General features: G+C 44.8%; 1 protein-coding gene across 3 annotated transcripts in view; it reads left to right on the forward strand.

Moving 5' to 3' along the window:
• Positions 1-15296, forward strand: part of samd14 (sterile alpha motif domain containing 14) — a 128159-nt gene that overhangs the window by 83314 nt on the left and 29549 nt on the right. For all 3 annotated transcript variants that reach the window (XM_078424589.1, XM_078424591.1, XM_078424590.1), the window contains one exon: positions 6741-6924. In XM_078424589.1, the coding sequence (XP_078280715.1) occupies positions 6741-6924 (184 nt within the window). The remainder of the gene's footprint in view (positions 1-6740; positions 6925-15296) is intronic.

Below are 15296 nucleotides of genomic sequence, written 5' to 3' on the forward strand. Positions count from 1 at the left end.
GTGGGACAAAGATAGGATGTAGATGGAGACAGGAAGACTAGGAAGGGGAAGGGGAGGGGATAGACGGGGGAAGTAGGGACTACCTGAAGTTAGAGAAGTCAATGTTCATACCGCTGGGGTGTAAATTGGCTAAGCGAAATATGAGGTGCAGTTCGTCCAATTTGCGCTGGGCCTCACTCTGACAATGGAGGAGGCCCAGGACAGAAAGGTCAGATTGGGAATGGGAGGGGGAGTTGAAGTCCTGAGCCACCGGGAGATCAGGTTGGTTGAATCGGACTGAGTGGTGTCCAGCGAAACGATCGCCGAGCCTGTGCTTGGTCTCGCCGATGTAGAGAAGTTGACATCTGGAACAGCGGATACAATAGATGAGGTTGGAGGAGGTGCAGGTGAACCCCTGCCTCACTTGGAAAGTGTTTGGGTGCTTGGATGGAGTTGAGGGGGGAGGTAAAAGGACAGGTGTTGCATCTCCTGCGGTTGCATGGGACTATACCCGGGGAGGGGGTGGTTTGGGTGGGAAGGAACAAGTGGACCAGGGAGTTTCGGAGGGAACGGACTCTGCGGAAAGCAGAAAGGGGTGGAGATGGGAAGAATGAAGGGTGTGTAGGGGGGAGGTTGTTGATTCTGAAGAAAGTTCCCGACCCAATATGTCACCTATCCAAGTTCTCCAAGGATGCTGCCTGACCTGCTGGGTTACTCCAGCACTTTGTGTCCTTTCTTTGTAAACAAGCCACTGCAGTTCGTTGTTTCTACTAGCGGTTGGTCTGCTGTTTGCTGCTGCACTCTGCCCAACTATGACGTCTCTGCTGGCAGGTGGGGTGCTCCACACAACAACCCCTTTGACCGTAAAAAGGCAGAAGTAGAAGTACATCGAATTGGCATTTGGTGGAGTCTTGCTTTTAAATTGAGTAGCAAGAGTCAACAGAGTCGAAAGAGTCAAGTGTGTTTAATTGGCATATGCACTAGCAGTGGAACAATAAATATCTTACTTGTTGCAGCTTTATGGGCCCATTAATGCAATAATACACAATAAATATACAATGATCAATAATACAATAAATTAATAATCAGTAATACTTGGTAACCTGCCGATGATAGTGTCAAGTCCAAGTCCATAGTGCAACCAAGACAAAGGCCATTATCAATCACAGTTACTGAGGTGGGGTTGTGCTTAGTGTTGTGGAGTGTTCGAGAGCCTGATGGGAAGAATCTGTTCTTGAACTGTTTGTGGAGTTCCTGGTTCTCAGGCTCCTGTACCTGTGTTTTTAAACTTGGTAAGGAATTCCGCCCGTGATGTTATGAAGTGGAAATAAAAGATATTGGACGTGTAGTACAACTTTTTAAGAGGGTCTGGAAAGGGAAAGTTTCTGGCAGGTTGTTGGTTCCCCTGTTGTTTGTTATTTATATCAGTGATTTGGATGTAAATTTGGGTTGCATGGTTAGTGAGTTTGCAGGTGACAATAAAATTGGTGATGATGGACAATGAAGAAGTTATCTACAATTACAATGGGGTGTTGATGAAGTGTGCCCATGGGGCAAGGAATGGCAGATGGATTTAAGTCAGACACATGCAAGGCATTGCTGTTCGGTTGAACAAACCAGGGTAGGATTTACGCAGTGACTGATGGGCCCCTGGGGAGTGGTGTAGAACCGGGACCTCTTGGGGTGCAGGTACATAGTTCTATGAAGGTGGCGACACAGGTGGACGGGGTGGTGAAGAAGGCATTTGATATGCTTGCCTTCATCAGTCAGGGTAGTGAGTACAAGAGTTGGGATGTCATGTTATAGGTGTTCAAGAGGTCGGTAAAGCTACATTTGGAGGACTAGGTACTGCTCTGGTTGCCCTGCTATGGGAAGGAGGTTAGCAAACTGAAAAGGGTGCAAAAACAAAGATGTTTGAATGAATACGTTTATTGGCCAAGTATGTGCATATACAAGGAATGTGCCTTGGTGCCTTGAAGGTTACAAGGAGAGGCTTGGCCTGTTTTCCATACAGTCTAGATTGTTGAGGGGTGGACATAGAGAAGTATATACAATCTTGAGGATCAGAGATAAGGTGAATGGTCACAGTCTTTTCCCCAAGGTGGAGGAGTCTAAAACTAGAGGGCGTAGATTTAAGATGACTAAAGAAAGATTTAAAAGGGCCCTGAGGGGCAACTTTTCCACACAGGGGGTGGTGCATATATGGAGTGAGCTGCCAGAGGAAGTGGTGGACGAGAGTACATTTAATAGACACCTAGACAGATAGGTAGACAGGAGAGGTTTGGAGGGTGGGCCAAGTGCAGACAAGTGGGTCTAGCTTGGTTAAGCAATGTGGTGCGATGGGTCGAAGAGCCTGTTTCTTTGCTGTACAGCACTGTGACTCTATGTTCTTTGAGGCTGCCAATTAATTAAATCAGTTGAGATGGGTGGTTTCAAGAAGCAATGTGATGAATTATTTATATGAAGTACGCTAACACGTTTGTAAAGAATAACAGAGACGCTTATACTTATCCTGAAACAGAAGGATGTGTAGGAAAATACTTCAACAAATCATCCTCCAAACATTTCCGTCACCTCCAACGGGACCCCACCACTGGCCACATCTTCCCATCCCCTCCCCTTTCTGCATTCCGCAGAGACCGTTCCCTCCGTAACTCCCTGGTCCACTCGTCCCTTCCTACCCAAACCACCCCCTCCCCAGGCATTTTCCCCTGCAACCGCAGGAGATGCAACACCTGTTCCTTTACCTCCCCCCTCGACTCCATCCAAGGACCCAAACAGTCTTTCCAGGTGAGACAGAGGTTCACCTGCACCTCCTCCAATCTCATCTATTGCATCCGCTGCTCTAAATGTCAACTTCTCTACTTCGGCGAGACCAAGCGCAGGCTCGGCGATCGTTTCGCTCAACACCTTCGCTCAGTCCGCCTTAACCAACCTGATCTCCCGGTGGCTGAGCACTTCAACTCCCCCTCCCACTCCCAGTCTGACCTTTCTGTCATGGGCCTCCTCCAGTGCCATAGTGAGGCCCACCAGAAATTGGAGGAACAGCACCTCATATTTCGCTTGGGCAGCTTGCAGCCCAGCGGTATGAACATTGACTTCTCCAACTTTAGATAGTTCCTCTGTCCCTCTCATCCCCTCCTCCTTCCCAGTTCTCCCTCTATCTTCCTGTCTCCACCTATATCCTTCCTTTGTCCCGCCCCCTTGACATCAGTCTGAAGAAGGGTCTCGACCCGAAACGTCACCCATTCCCTCTCTCCTAGATGCTGCCTGACCAGCTGAGTTACAGCATTTTGTGATACCTGAAACAGAAGGAGGCCGTTTGGCCCAGAGGGTCTGTGCCAGCTCGCTGAGGCATATCCCATTAATCCTATCACCTCCTCTTTACTTCCCAGTGCTCCTGCAACATATTCACATACACATACCCATGATTGTTTTTGCCAATAACCAGCACTAACATTAACACTGGCACCCTCATTTAAAACCAACACTTTAAACCACTAGTGTTTGCCAGCTGCCAGCATTCATTCCCAGCCCCACATGTTGAAGCACACAAACTGTTTGAAATGCAAATCAGATTAGACAGCATTTAAAAGAGCTTGGAAAAGGTTTCAGTGGGAGATTTTATTGAAGCTCATCCCATGTTTTGATTTGTTTTGAATCTCCCTCAAAACCAATTAAAGCTAAAATGCGATGGTTTAAAATAGTTAGGTGACCAATTAAATTTCCGGTCTAATTTTAGGCTGACAGAGGCCCTAATGTTAGGCTGACAGAGTCCTCAGGGCAGGGAAAGTTGTGATGAGATGGCATTATTTCTCTTTGAATGCAAATTGCATGACCCGCAGAGATTAATTTGGGGTGTTTAAAAACATTTCTGTTTTTGCATGAATGGGATGGACTGCCATTCCCACAACCAGGAATTGGATTCCGGCACTGTGCTGAGTTTCCAGCATTGACTTCTGTTTTCATGAATAAAATGGCTATTAACTTTTCAAAACATGTTTTGAAATCGTGTGCTCTCAAATTCCACGCACTCAGTAAATGGCTCACTGCTGTAAGCTACACCTGATTATCTCCTGGTCTTTCTTCCCTTGCACTAACACAGTAACTTAATAACTCTAGGACCTAATAAATTTGCCTAATGAATTTAGGGAGGAGGCTATTCTCAGGCCTGCTCCACTGTTTAATTAGATGACGTCTGGTCAGTCCATCAACCCCCATATTTAGCTCCTTTTTCTTCAATAACTTTGCCCATTAAAACTTTATGTACTGAAGCAAAATACTGTGGCTTGCCAGTAACTCTTAATAAAATCAGAAAATGCTAAAAACATACAGACGGCCTGTCTATGAATTGAGAAATATAGTTAATTGGCTGGCATAATTGGTTAGTACAAGTAGAGCCACTGCCTCAAAGCGTCAGAGACCCGGGTTCGATCCTGGCCTCGGATGTTGTCTGTGCAGAATTTGTACGTTCTCCCTGTGACCATGTGGGTTTCCTCTGGGTGCTCTGGTTTCCTCCCTCATCCCAAACACATGCCATTTTGTAGGTTAATTGGCCTCCATAAATTGTTCCTAGTGTGTAGGGAGTGGATGTGAAAGTGGGATAACATTGAACTAGTATGACGGGTGATCGATGGTCAGCGTGGACTCAGTGGGCCGAAGAGCCTGTTTCCATGCCCTGTCTCTAAACTAAACTAAACAATTTACTGGCCAAGCTCAGCACTAGGTTAGGTTTATTATTGTCACCTGTACCGAGGTACCATGAAAAGCTTTGTTCTGCATGCTATCCAATCAGATCAGATAATACTATATATCAATACAATCAAGTCAAACTCAAGTCCAATAGGTAAAGCAAAGAGGAAGATACAGAGTGCAGAATATGTGCGCGATTTACAGGCAAAAAAGAGATTTAAAAGACTAGAGTGATTGTATCAGATGATAGTAGCTTCTCCTCTGGGAAGAGCAGGCAAAGAGTTGCCATGTTCCAGTGCTTACAAACATTAATAATAAATTAAACACATTTACATTAACTCACTTAAAACAATTAAACACATTTACATTAACTCACTTTAGCCAAACACCTGCACAGTACTTGAAGCTTACCTTCCTTCCAGATCATTACATCTCTCCATTGGAATGCTAATACCTCTCTGGAAACTGTGGGTTGCTGTGTTTGATCTTCATTAGCCTGAAAACTCTGATTGTTCTCCGACTCACAGCACTATTCCGCAATTCTACATCCCTGTTAATAAAAATGGGTCAAATATTGAATATGTCAGCAACTTGGGTTATCTGTCTTTATCTCACTCCACCTTAAATCTAATCATCTTCATCCAGAGTTTGGGTGAGATTGATCAATCAATGAATGAATTAATTCATTAATACAATACAATACAATATATCTTTATTGTCATTGTACAGGGGTACAATGAGATTGGGAATGTGCCTCCCATACGATGCAATAATTCAATTAGCTAGTCAGTATTAATTTAAACAACAACAGCCCAACGAAACAAATTGTAACAGTTTTAAGACAGAATAAAGTGCAAAGTAGATCTGTGCCAGATCACTGTGTGTTTTGACCATCCGGCTCAGCAGGACCGGTTCATAGCAGCTATGGCCCTGGGGATGAAGCTGTTCCTGAGTCTGGAGGTGCGGGCATAGAAGGCCTTGTATCATCTGCCCGATGGAAGGAGTTCGAACAGATTGTTGCAGGGGTGTGAATAGTCTTTGTGGATGCTGGTGGCTTTTCTGAGGCATCATGTGTTGTAGATGCCCTCCAAGGCTGGTAGCTGTGTTCCGATGGTCCTCTGAGCTCTATGGACTACCCGCTGAAGAGCTTTCCTCTCTGCCTCCGTGCAGCTGAGGTACCACACAGGGATGCCATGTGTTAGGATGCTCTCTATAGTGCAGCGGTAGAATGTCGTCAGCAGCTGTTGGGGTAGACCAGACTTCTTCAGTGTTCTTAGGTAGAACAGTTGATGCTGTGCCTTCTTGACCAACGCAGCAGTGTTATTGGACCATGTTAGGTCCTCCGAAATGTGAGTGCCCAGAAACTTGAAGCTGGACACTCTCTCCACACTGTCCCCGTTGATAGAGATCGGGGCATATTCCCCGTTATGTGACCTTGATGATCAGCTCCTTGGTCTAAAGTACTTGGTATAAAAATACTTATACTTTATTCATTCATTGATCAATTTCATTCAAACTCTGAATGAAGATGATTAGATTTAAGGTGCAGTGTTTTACGGACAGATAACCAAAGTCGCTGTCATATTTTTAACTTTTTAAAATAATAGTACATTGCCTTTTCTAATTGACTAAGTTGACTTGTAAAGTCTCCTCTGGAACGACAGTTTTTTTTCTAATTTACTAAGGTAATTTGTAAAATCTCCTCTACCTCGTTGATTAATAAGGGGTAGGACTTTTAGGACTGAGATGAGGAAAAACCTTTTCACCCAGAGAGTTGTGAATCTGTGGAATTCTCTGCCACAGAAGGCAGTGGAGGCCAATTCACTGGATGTTTTCAAGAGAGAGTTAGATTAAGCTCCGAGGCCTAAAGGAATCAAGGGATATGGGAAAAAAGCAGGAACGGGGTATTATATTTTAGATGATCAGCCACGATCATATTGAATGGTGGTGCTGGCTCGAAGGGCCAAATGGCCTACTCCTACACCTGTTTTTCTTTGGGTTTTTTTCTATGTTTCTATTACGCTTTCACTTTGCTCCTTGTTCTGACTCTCGCCTCTTCCTGTTTGTAGGGAATCCTTTGACAGCCCAATCAGTATTCTGGCTTCTGCCAAGGCTGCAGTACCACAGTTTGTGCCTTTCTCCTGGTTTACAGACAGCAGCAAAGGGTCATCCTCCTCCAGCGGTACAATGTCACCGACCTGCTCTCCGAGAATGTCCTCCCATGGGCTTTCCCCGAAGAAGTCTGCTTCCCAGGTAGGGCTGAAAAACAATTGGTTAGGAAATTATCGAGAGGTTTACAGACAGAACAAAATGCGCCTCCCTTAAAACTGCTGAAGGTGAATCTAAGTGTGGAAACAAGGAACGTCAGATGCTGGTTTATACCGTAGATAGACACAAAGTGCTGGAGTAACTCTGTGGAGATGAGAAACGCAGAGCCAGATCTATCTTATTTGGGCCACTGGACTTTACATGGGCTTTGCAACATTGTGTGCTAGGTTAATCACATGCTTGAGGCTACGTAATCACAAAAATGCTGAAACTTGCTAAAGCTAGTAGTAATCAGTAACCCAAACCGCAGAATGTGGTACCAGGAGTGATCTGGCTCTGCGTTTCTCATCTCCACATTTCAACAGGTGTGCTGCAGTAATTCAGTGGGTCAGGCAGCTTCTCTGGAGAAAAAGGATGGGTGACATTTTGGGTTAGGACCCTTCTTCAGTCTGAAGCCTCAACCCGAAACGTCACCCATCTTTTTCCTCCAGAGAAGCTGCCTGACCCGCTGAATTACTGCACCACTTTGTGTGTCTCTCAAAGGTGAATCTAATATTCTTGCTGGAATGGTTGAGAGTTGAAAGTTTATGGGTTGATTCAGGATGTGTAAAAACGAATCATTGTGAGACAGACATAGGGAACAAGCAAATGAAAAACTGCACATAGATTTGTAAGTTCTAAATGTGTGGTAGTTAATGGTTAGAGACATACAGGAACAAAGGCATTCAAGTTGGAGTTATGGTGTCGCTATCAGTTCCAATTAATGATGGCAATTATGTTCAAGTGCAAATATCGCCGTGGATATTGTGTTTGAAACTTTCTTCATTCCAGTTGGGGAAGACTATGTCATTTTGATGTTAATGACTTCACTCCTGGCAGTGTGATAAGTGCACACTGTATAGTGATCTCCCCTGCATCTCTCTCCCCCTCTCTCCCTCCCTCTCTCCCTCCCTCTCTCCCTCCCTCTCTCCCTCCCTCTCTCCCTCCCTCTCTCCCTCCCTCTCTCCCCCTCTCTCCCTCCCTCTCTCCCTCCCTCTCTCCCTCCCTCTCTCCCTCCCTCTCTCCCTCCCTCTCTCCCTCCCTCTCTCCCTCCCTCTCTCCCTCCCTCTCTCCCCCTCTCTCCCCCTCTCTCCCCCTCTCTCCCCCTCTCTCCCCGCCTCTTCCCCCCTCCCCCCCTCCCCACCTCCCTCCCTCCCTCCCTCTCTCCCCCCCCTCTCTCTCCCCCCCTCTCTCCCCAACACATCCATGCCAACCAAATTGCTATGAGGTAGTCCCATTTGGCTTTGTTTGACCCGTATCCCTCTAACTTTCTCTGGTCTATCTACCTGTCCAGATGTCTTTTAATGATTGTAGTTATACCCACCACTATTGTTTTGTGTGGCAGCTCGTTCCACATACACACTAGGCTCTGTGTGGAGCACTCCGTGTTCTCAGACTTTTCCTAATATTGTGTAGATATCTTGGCCTAGAGAGAACAAAACTCTCCATATGATTGCCACCATCCTTTAGTTTAGTTTAGTTTATTGTCACGTGTACCGAGGTACAGTGAAAAGCTTTTGTTGCATGCTGACCAGTCAGCGGAAAGACAATACGTGATTACAATCGAGCCATCCACAGTGTACAGATACGTGAAAGTAAGAAATGCTGCTGTTGGAGTAGAGATTTAAAAGGGTTGAGCGATTGTGATTGCAGATCCACTTCTGTGACCAGCGACACAAAGAGTCGCCTCGGTTGGCCGCCATTCATTCTCCGACACTGGTGTACTGTTATCTATGTAGTGCAGAAATTTGCTGAATTTTCTTTACAGCAATGCCCAAACCTTCAGTCCAGTATAAAGACAGCAAGATCAATTCCACTCAAACACCATTCTGATGGGTAGAAAGGAACTGCAGATGCTGGTATATACCGAAGATGGACACAAAGTGCTGGAGTAACTCAGCAGGTCAGGCAGCATCTCTGGGGAAAAAGGATAGGTGGCGATTGGAGTCGGGACCCCAGTCTGAAGAAGGATCCTGGCCCAAAACGTCACCCATCCTTTTTTTCCCAGAGATACTGCCTGACCCGCTGAGTTAACTTTGTGTCTATCTTCACCCTTTAGATAGGGATATATGTCACTGCTCCATCAAGGGTACTGGGTTAAAGTCTGGAACACTCTGCTTACAGGCAGTGTGGAAGTACCTTCACTACACAGAATGCACAGGCACCTACAACAGCCATAGGAACAAAAGGCAGACACCACTTCACCACCTCCTCATGTGCAATTAGGTTTGGACAGTATTGAACATCTCTTGATGAATGCAGAAAGAATATGAGCATGACTTCCACCAACGCTAGAGTTGCTTTGCAGATGTTTATGACTTTGCATCAGAGTTTTTTACAATCCTGAGAAGGTTTCAATATTAAGTGGGCTCTGACATTGTGGACGTCAAACGTTTAAAATTGCCTGAGGAGCCTTTTCACAGCAAGACTTAAAATGGTGCCGCAGAGCACATCTATTTAAAGTAACTGAACCAATCATCACATTTCTGGGGCCCTCTGTGCAGGATACATCTAATCTCTTTGGGTATCACAAAAAGCTGGAGTAACTCAGAGGGTCAGGCAGCATCTCAGGAGAGAAGGAATGGGTGAAGTTTCGGGTCGTGACCCGAAACGTCACCCATTCCTTCTCTCCCGAGATGCTGCCTGACCCGCTGAGCTGCTCCAGCTTTTTGTATACCTTCGATTTGTACCAGCATCTGCTGTTATTTTCCTACTCTAATCTCTTTAGAATCTATTTAAAATTCTAGAATTTCAAACAATTAATTAGCAATGGGCAGATATATAGATAGGAAGTGTTTAGAGAGATATGGGCAAAATGCAGGCAAATGAGACTAGCCCAGTACGCCAACTTGGTCAGCATGGATAATGTGGGCCGAAGGGCTTATTTCCCTGTTGTATTGCTCTCTGACTATGTCTAATATCAGTCTGCCACACACAGTGAAATGGTTTTAAAGGTGGGGCTATCGGACAAAGGTTGCTCCAGTCAATCAACCACTATCCAATTGGAAATGTTGACATGCAAAATGGTGGTCTTTCCATCTTCCATTGCCCCAATAGAGTGTGCTGCTTAGGAATCGAAATGGCACCAGGAAGCCATTTTAAGGGCGAGCCATGTTTCCAAGCTTGTTTAAAATGGCCGACTCACTCAATCCTCTCAGAAGACCTGGAAATTTTGGGCACCTCTCCTCCCAATGCATTGAGCTCCACCAGCTGTACTTCTCCTGCCTAATTTTATACAGTCCTAGAATTTTACAGCATGGAAACAGGGCCTTGAGCCCAACCTGCCCACATCAGCCAGTCCCATCTACACAAGTCCCAGCTGTCTGCATGTGGCCCATATCCCTTTAAACCTCTCCTATCCATATACCTGTCTAAATATTTCTTAAACGTTACAATAGACAATAGACAATAGAGAATAGGTGCAGGAGTAGGCCATTCGGCCCTTCGAGCCAGCACCACCATTCAATGTGATCATGGCTGATCATTCTCAATCAGTACCCCGTTCCTGCTTTCTCCCCATACCCCCTGACTCCGCTATCCTTAAGAGCTCTATCTAGCTCTCTCTTGAATGCATTCAGAGATTTGGCCTCCACTGCCTTCTGAGGCAATGAATTCCACAGATTTACAACTCTCTGACTGAAAAAGGTTTTCCTCATTTCCGTTTTAAATGGCCTACCCCTTATTCTTAAACTGATAGCACCTGCTTCAACTACCTCCTCTGGGAGCTCATTCCATACACCCACCAACCTTGGTGTGAAAAGGTTACATCTTTCCCCCCTCACCTTAAACCTACTGTAAGTCCTCTGGTTCTCGATTCCCCTATTCTGGGCAAGAGATTCTGTACGTTAAAATCATGAAATGCATGTTATTTGCCTGCACATTAAAGAGAAACTTCAAACTCATCAGCCAGACCAGCCAGACATTCTGCAATATAAAACTCACTTAAGCCTCCAGCCCATCCATTGCCAGTTACAATAGGTTGCTATGATTTAATGTTTCCCAAGGTCTCACTGTAAACTGTGCGTTTGGCCATGTGTTACCCTTGGCAAAGTCAACATTCCTCACACTGCCTGACATCTCATTCAAACAACAACTCCGAGCCATTTTCGAACAGTTGAATTAATAATGTTTAAATATGCAGAATTTTAACCGAGGTGAATGATTTATTTTTTAATAAAAGTTTCTGATTATTACTTTTGAAGTATAAACCAGATCTATTTTAAAATTAAAAATTCCATGTTATTTATTCCTCGTGAATAACTAAAATGTTAAACATCATCAATCAGGCCTCAGACCTGACATCCCACAAATAAAACTCAGATAAATTACTCAGCCATCCATTAAATACGTCTGATTTATATAAACATAATTCCATTTTTAATTAACAGAATATAAAACTATCCAGACGATTTGTGCAAATTTCATAACATTACAATACACAATGCTGCAACTGTGCCAACCCAATATCATCTCACAAGGCATTAGCTTTACATCTCAGTTTAATATTCCCTTGAGTAGTGAATTATGCTTAGCAGGTTCTTTTTAAATTTCAAGCAAGGGCTGATTTAATATTTCCCTTTGAAAGTACTTTAAATATTCCAAAGGGAGAGGAAGATGCCTTTGGGGCATTTAAAACAAACAGTAGAGCCAGGAATAGGCCCTTCGGCCCACAAAGCCCATACTGAATATGATGCTGTTAAACCTATCTACTCTGCCTGCTCATCATTGTGTCTACCCAAAAGCCTCTTAAATGGCACAATTCTGTCTGCCTCGGTCACCATCCCTGGTAGTGTGCTCCAGGCACCTACCATTCTCTGCGTAAATAAACTTGCCACACACATCTCCTTTAAACTTCCCCCCCACCATCAAACCCCCCCCCCCCCCCCCACCTTGCCTTAAAGCTATTCTTAAAGCTACACCCTCTGGTCTTTGGCATTTTCACCCTTGGCAGAAGGTTCTGACTGTCCACTCTATCTATACCTCTCATAATTTTATGAACTTCAAGCCAGCTTCACCTTCCAATGAGATTGTTACTGGTTTGATCTCGGCCTCAGAGGTCCACTTTGCTGCCAGTTCAACATCTCAATGTCACTGTCTTGGCCTCCACAAATCTCTGCAGTCGGGAAGTTCAAAGAAATCTCAATCAATTTCTGAGAGGACGTTTGATCCAGGCAACCCCCAGAAAATTCAAGCTGAAATGCTGCTGAGGTGTGCAACTTAGTTACTTACAGAATAATCTTCCCGAGCCAGGAGAGGAAAGCAATAACTCTCGATACCCTGGGGCATTCAACCCACGACCACTGTGAGTTGCACATGGAAAATCCATTTCTCTGCCAGACAAATTAGATCATGTAAGAAATGTGTATTGATAAAATACAACACTTACCGAGGATTTGCAGCAAAGATGTTGCTGGAATAACAGAAAGTAAAGGAAAACGTTAGCAATATTAGCAGGAATAAACTTGCTACCTTGGGGGAAAGAATATACATATTTAGGCCACTTTGGAATAGCTGACTGCGACAGAGAAATAATTCTATGTTTGGAGCAAAAAGAAAAGATATTGATCCTGTATTTACTGAGATGCAGGATGCATCTTTATGAAGATGTTTTATTGATTGGAATATTAACTTACTATGTATTTTATGGTGGAATTTTAACTCTGCTGGGAATGCTGTTAAGATCTAATTGCACTTAACAACGTTCAAACTACACAACCTTAGTTAAAATAAACGGCACAAAATAACAAAAAAGACGAAAAGACAGACAGACCGTTGGCGAGGTTGGCCATCGCTGACGGCGATGTTTAGTTTAGATTAGATTAGTTCAGTGATTTGACATGGAAACAGGCCCTTCAGCCCATCAAGTCCATGCTGACCATCTGTTCACACTAGTTCTATGTTATCCCACTTTCTGCTCTTCATTCTGTACACATTCGGGGCAATTTATAGAGGCCAATTAACCTACAAACCCGCACGCCTGGGAAGTGTGAAGAAAAACGGATCACCCGGAGGAAACCCACACAATCACAGAGAGAAAGTGCAAACTCCACACAAACAGCACATATGGGCAGGTGAGACTAGTGTAAATGGAACACACTGGCTGGTGTGGGCAAGTTGGGTTTAGGACCTGTTTCCACGCAGTAAGATTCCAGGACTCTATCTATGTCTGCACTTCACTCTAAGTAAAGTACGTTTTCAATCGCATTGTTATGAAATAAACACAGCTACACCTCCCTACTTCTGGGTTGGTTTGTTCAAAGCTAGATTTTTAAACAAAATGACAGTTTTTGTTTCATGATTTTAATGGCGACCTCCCCGTGGTGAGCCCTGTCAACTGACCTCAGTCAGGCGAACGACAACAAACAGAGACAGCAGAAGCTGAAGCAGCTTCATAACTTCTGCTGCCTCAAACGCAAGAAGAAGAATGAGAAAATCTTCCGTGGTTCCTACGTTACATTTGTTTATGGCACAATGCTTGAGCCGAGGGCATTGACTCCGGCCTTGGGCTTAAAATGCAGAAGAAAGGAGAACCTGATGCAATTGTTGGTGAGTTATTGCCTTCACTGAGACTACCACACCGTGAATAATTTAGGCATTCGCCTCTGGCCTGCTAACTGACACATGCGGCAGATTCGACATGATTTAGCAGATTGTGCAGACAGCTCTCGGCCAAACTCTCTCACAAAGCAGCACGCTTTGGGCGAAGGGTGGCATTTCTCCAAGAAAACGTTTGAAAGTTTCCTTGAAATAAGGCATTTTTTTCTATCAGCTCTCGACGCAGGAAAGCACGAAGAATGCTGACCATTTGAACAGTCTCTTGAGCAGAGCTGGGTGAATCTTCCCTTCCTGCACCCAATATAGGTCTTCACCATATCACCGTCTATCTCTCTCGTTTCCCATTCCCCTGACTCTCGGCCTGGTGGAGGGTCTCGGCCTGAAGCGTCACCTACTCCTTTTCTCCAGAGATGCCGGCTGACCCGCTGAGTAACTCCAGTTTTTTTGTGTCCATCTTCGGTTTAAACCAGGATCAGCAGTTCCTTCCTACACACAGGTCATAGGCTCTATGTCAGTCACATTTGAGCGTTCTCTGCAGCCTTTGCTGGATTTCCAAGTGATCGACTGCGGCCTAATGTGACAGTGCGGCATTGATTTCACCTTGGAAACCCTCAGCTGCACTCCTGCCTTCTAGGAAAAACATAATGGAAGAATCAACACACAAGATTACTCACTTATGGAGGTAGCGCTCGCTAACCTTTGAAGAAAAGCTTTTGAATTATGTAAGACTTCCAGGACTCATTCCCCAAGCAAGTCATTAAGTGTTTCCTCCTTGGAGATGAATTATCAAACATTACGCTGCCCAACTCATTTGCTCACACACATTGTTTCATTTTTTAAATTAAAAATGTTATCCCACGCTCTCTTAAAATACTGCATAATTAATTTCCGCTGAGTTAACTTATGAATGTAAACATAGAAACATAGAAAATAGGTGCAGGAGTAGGCCATTCGGCCCTTCAAGCCTGCACCGCCATTCAATATGATCATGGCTGATCATCCAACTCAGTATCCCGTACCTGCCTTCTCTCCATACCCCCTGATCCCTTTAGCCACAAGGGCCACATCTAACTCCCTCTTAAATATAGCCAATGAACTGGCCTCAATAAAATGTGGGCAGTCAAAGTCCGCAGGTCAGGCTGCATCTCTGGAGAATGTGGATAGGTGACGTTTTGGGTCAGGACCCTTCTTCAGTGCACAACTATGGAGGGAGCGGGGCTTCCTCTCCGGAATTGTCTCTATCCCCTACTCTGGAAGGCAGCCACAGAAAGCTGTGGAGGCCAAGTCGATGGATATTTTTAAGGATAGATTCTGGATTGGTAAAGGAGTCAGGGGTTATGGGGAGAAGGCAGGGGAATGGGGTTGAGTGGGGACGATAGATCAGCTGTGATTTTTAATGGCGGAGTAGGCTTGATGGGCCGAATAGCCTGGCATCTGCTAGGATCACTAATAAACATGAACAGAGTCATTGGTGGGGAAGGGAGAAGCTACAGCCTCTGCCATTGATCCTGTGAAGGTGCAGGAAAATTGCAGCAACTCTATGCCAGCCAGTATCAGCCTTGCTTCTGTCCCCGAGTCAGGAGGTTGTGGGATCAAGTCCCACCACGGAGCACTGCAGACTTGCATTCTATTGCAAAAATATGCAACACTGTCTGTCCGCCATCTCAGCTGAATGTAAAAGAAGTCTCTCTCGAACTCTTTTCAGGAACCTTGGGCTTCTGATGACATGCAGCTGTCCCAGATATCCTTGGAAAGGAATCATG

The sequence above is a fragment of the Rhinoraja longicauda genome, chromosome 29 (assembly GCF_053455715.1).
Source record: "Rhinoraja longicauda isolate Sanriku21f chromosome 29, sRhiLon1.1, whole genome shotgun sequence".
NCBI lineage: Eukaryota > Metazoa > Chordata > Chondrichthyes > Rajiformes > Arhynchobatidae > Rhinoraja > Rhinoraja longicauda.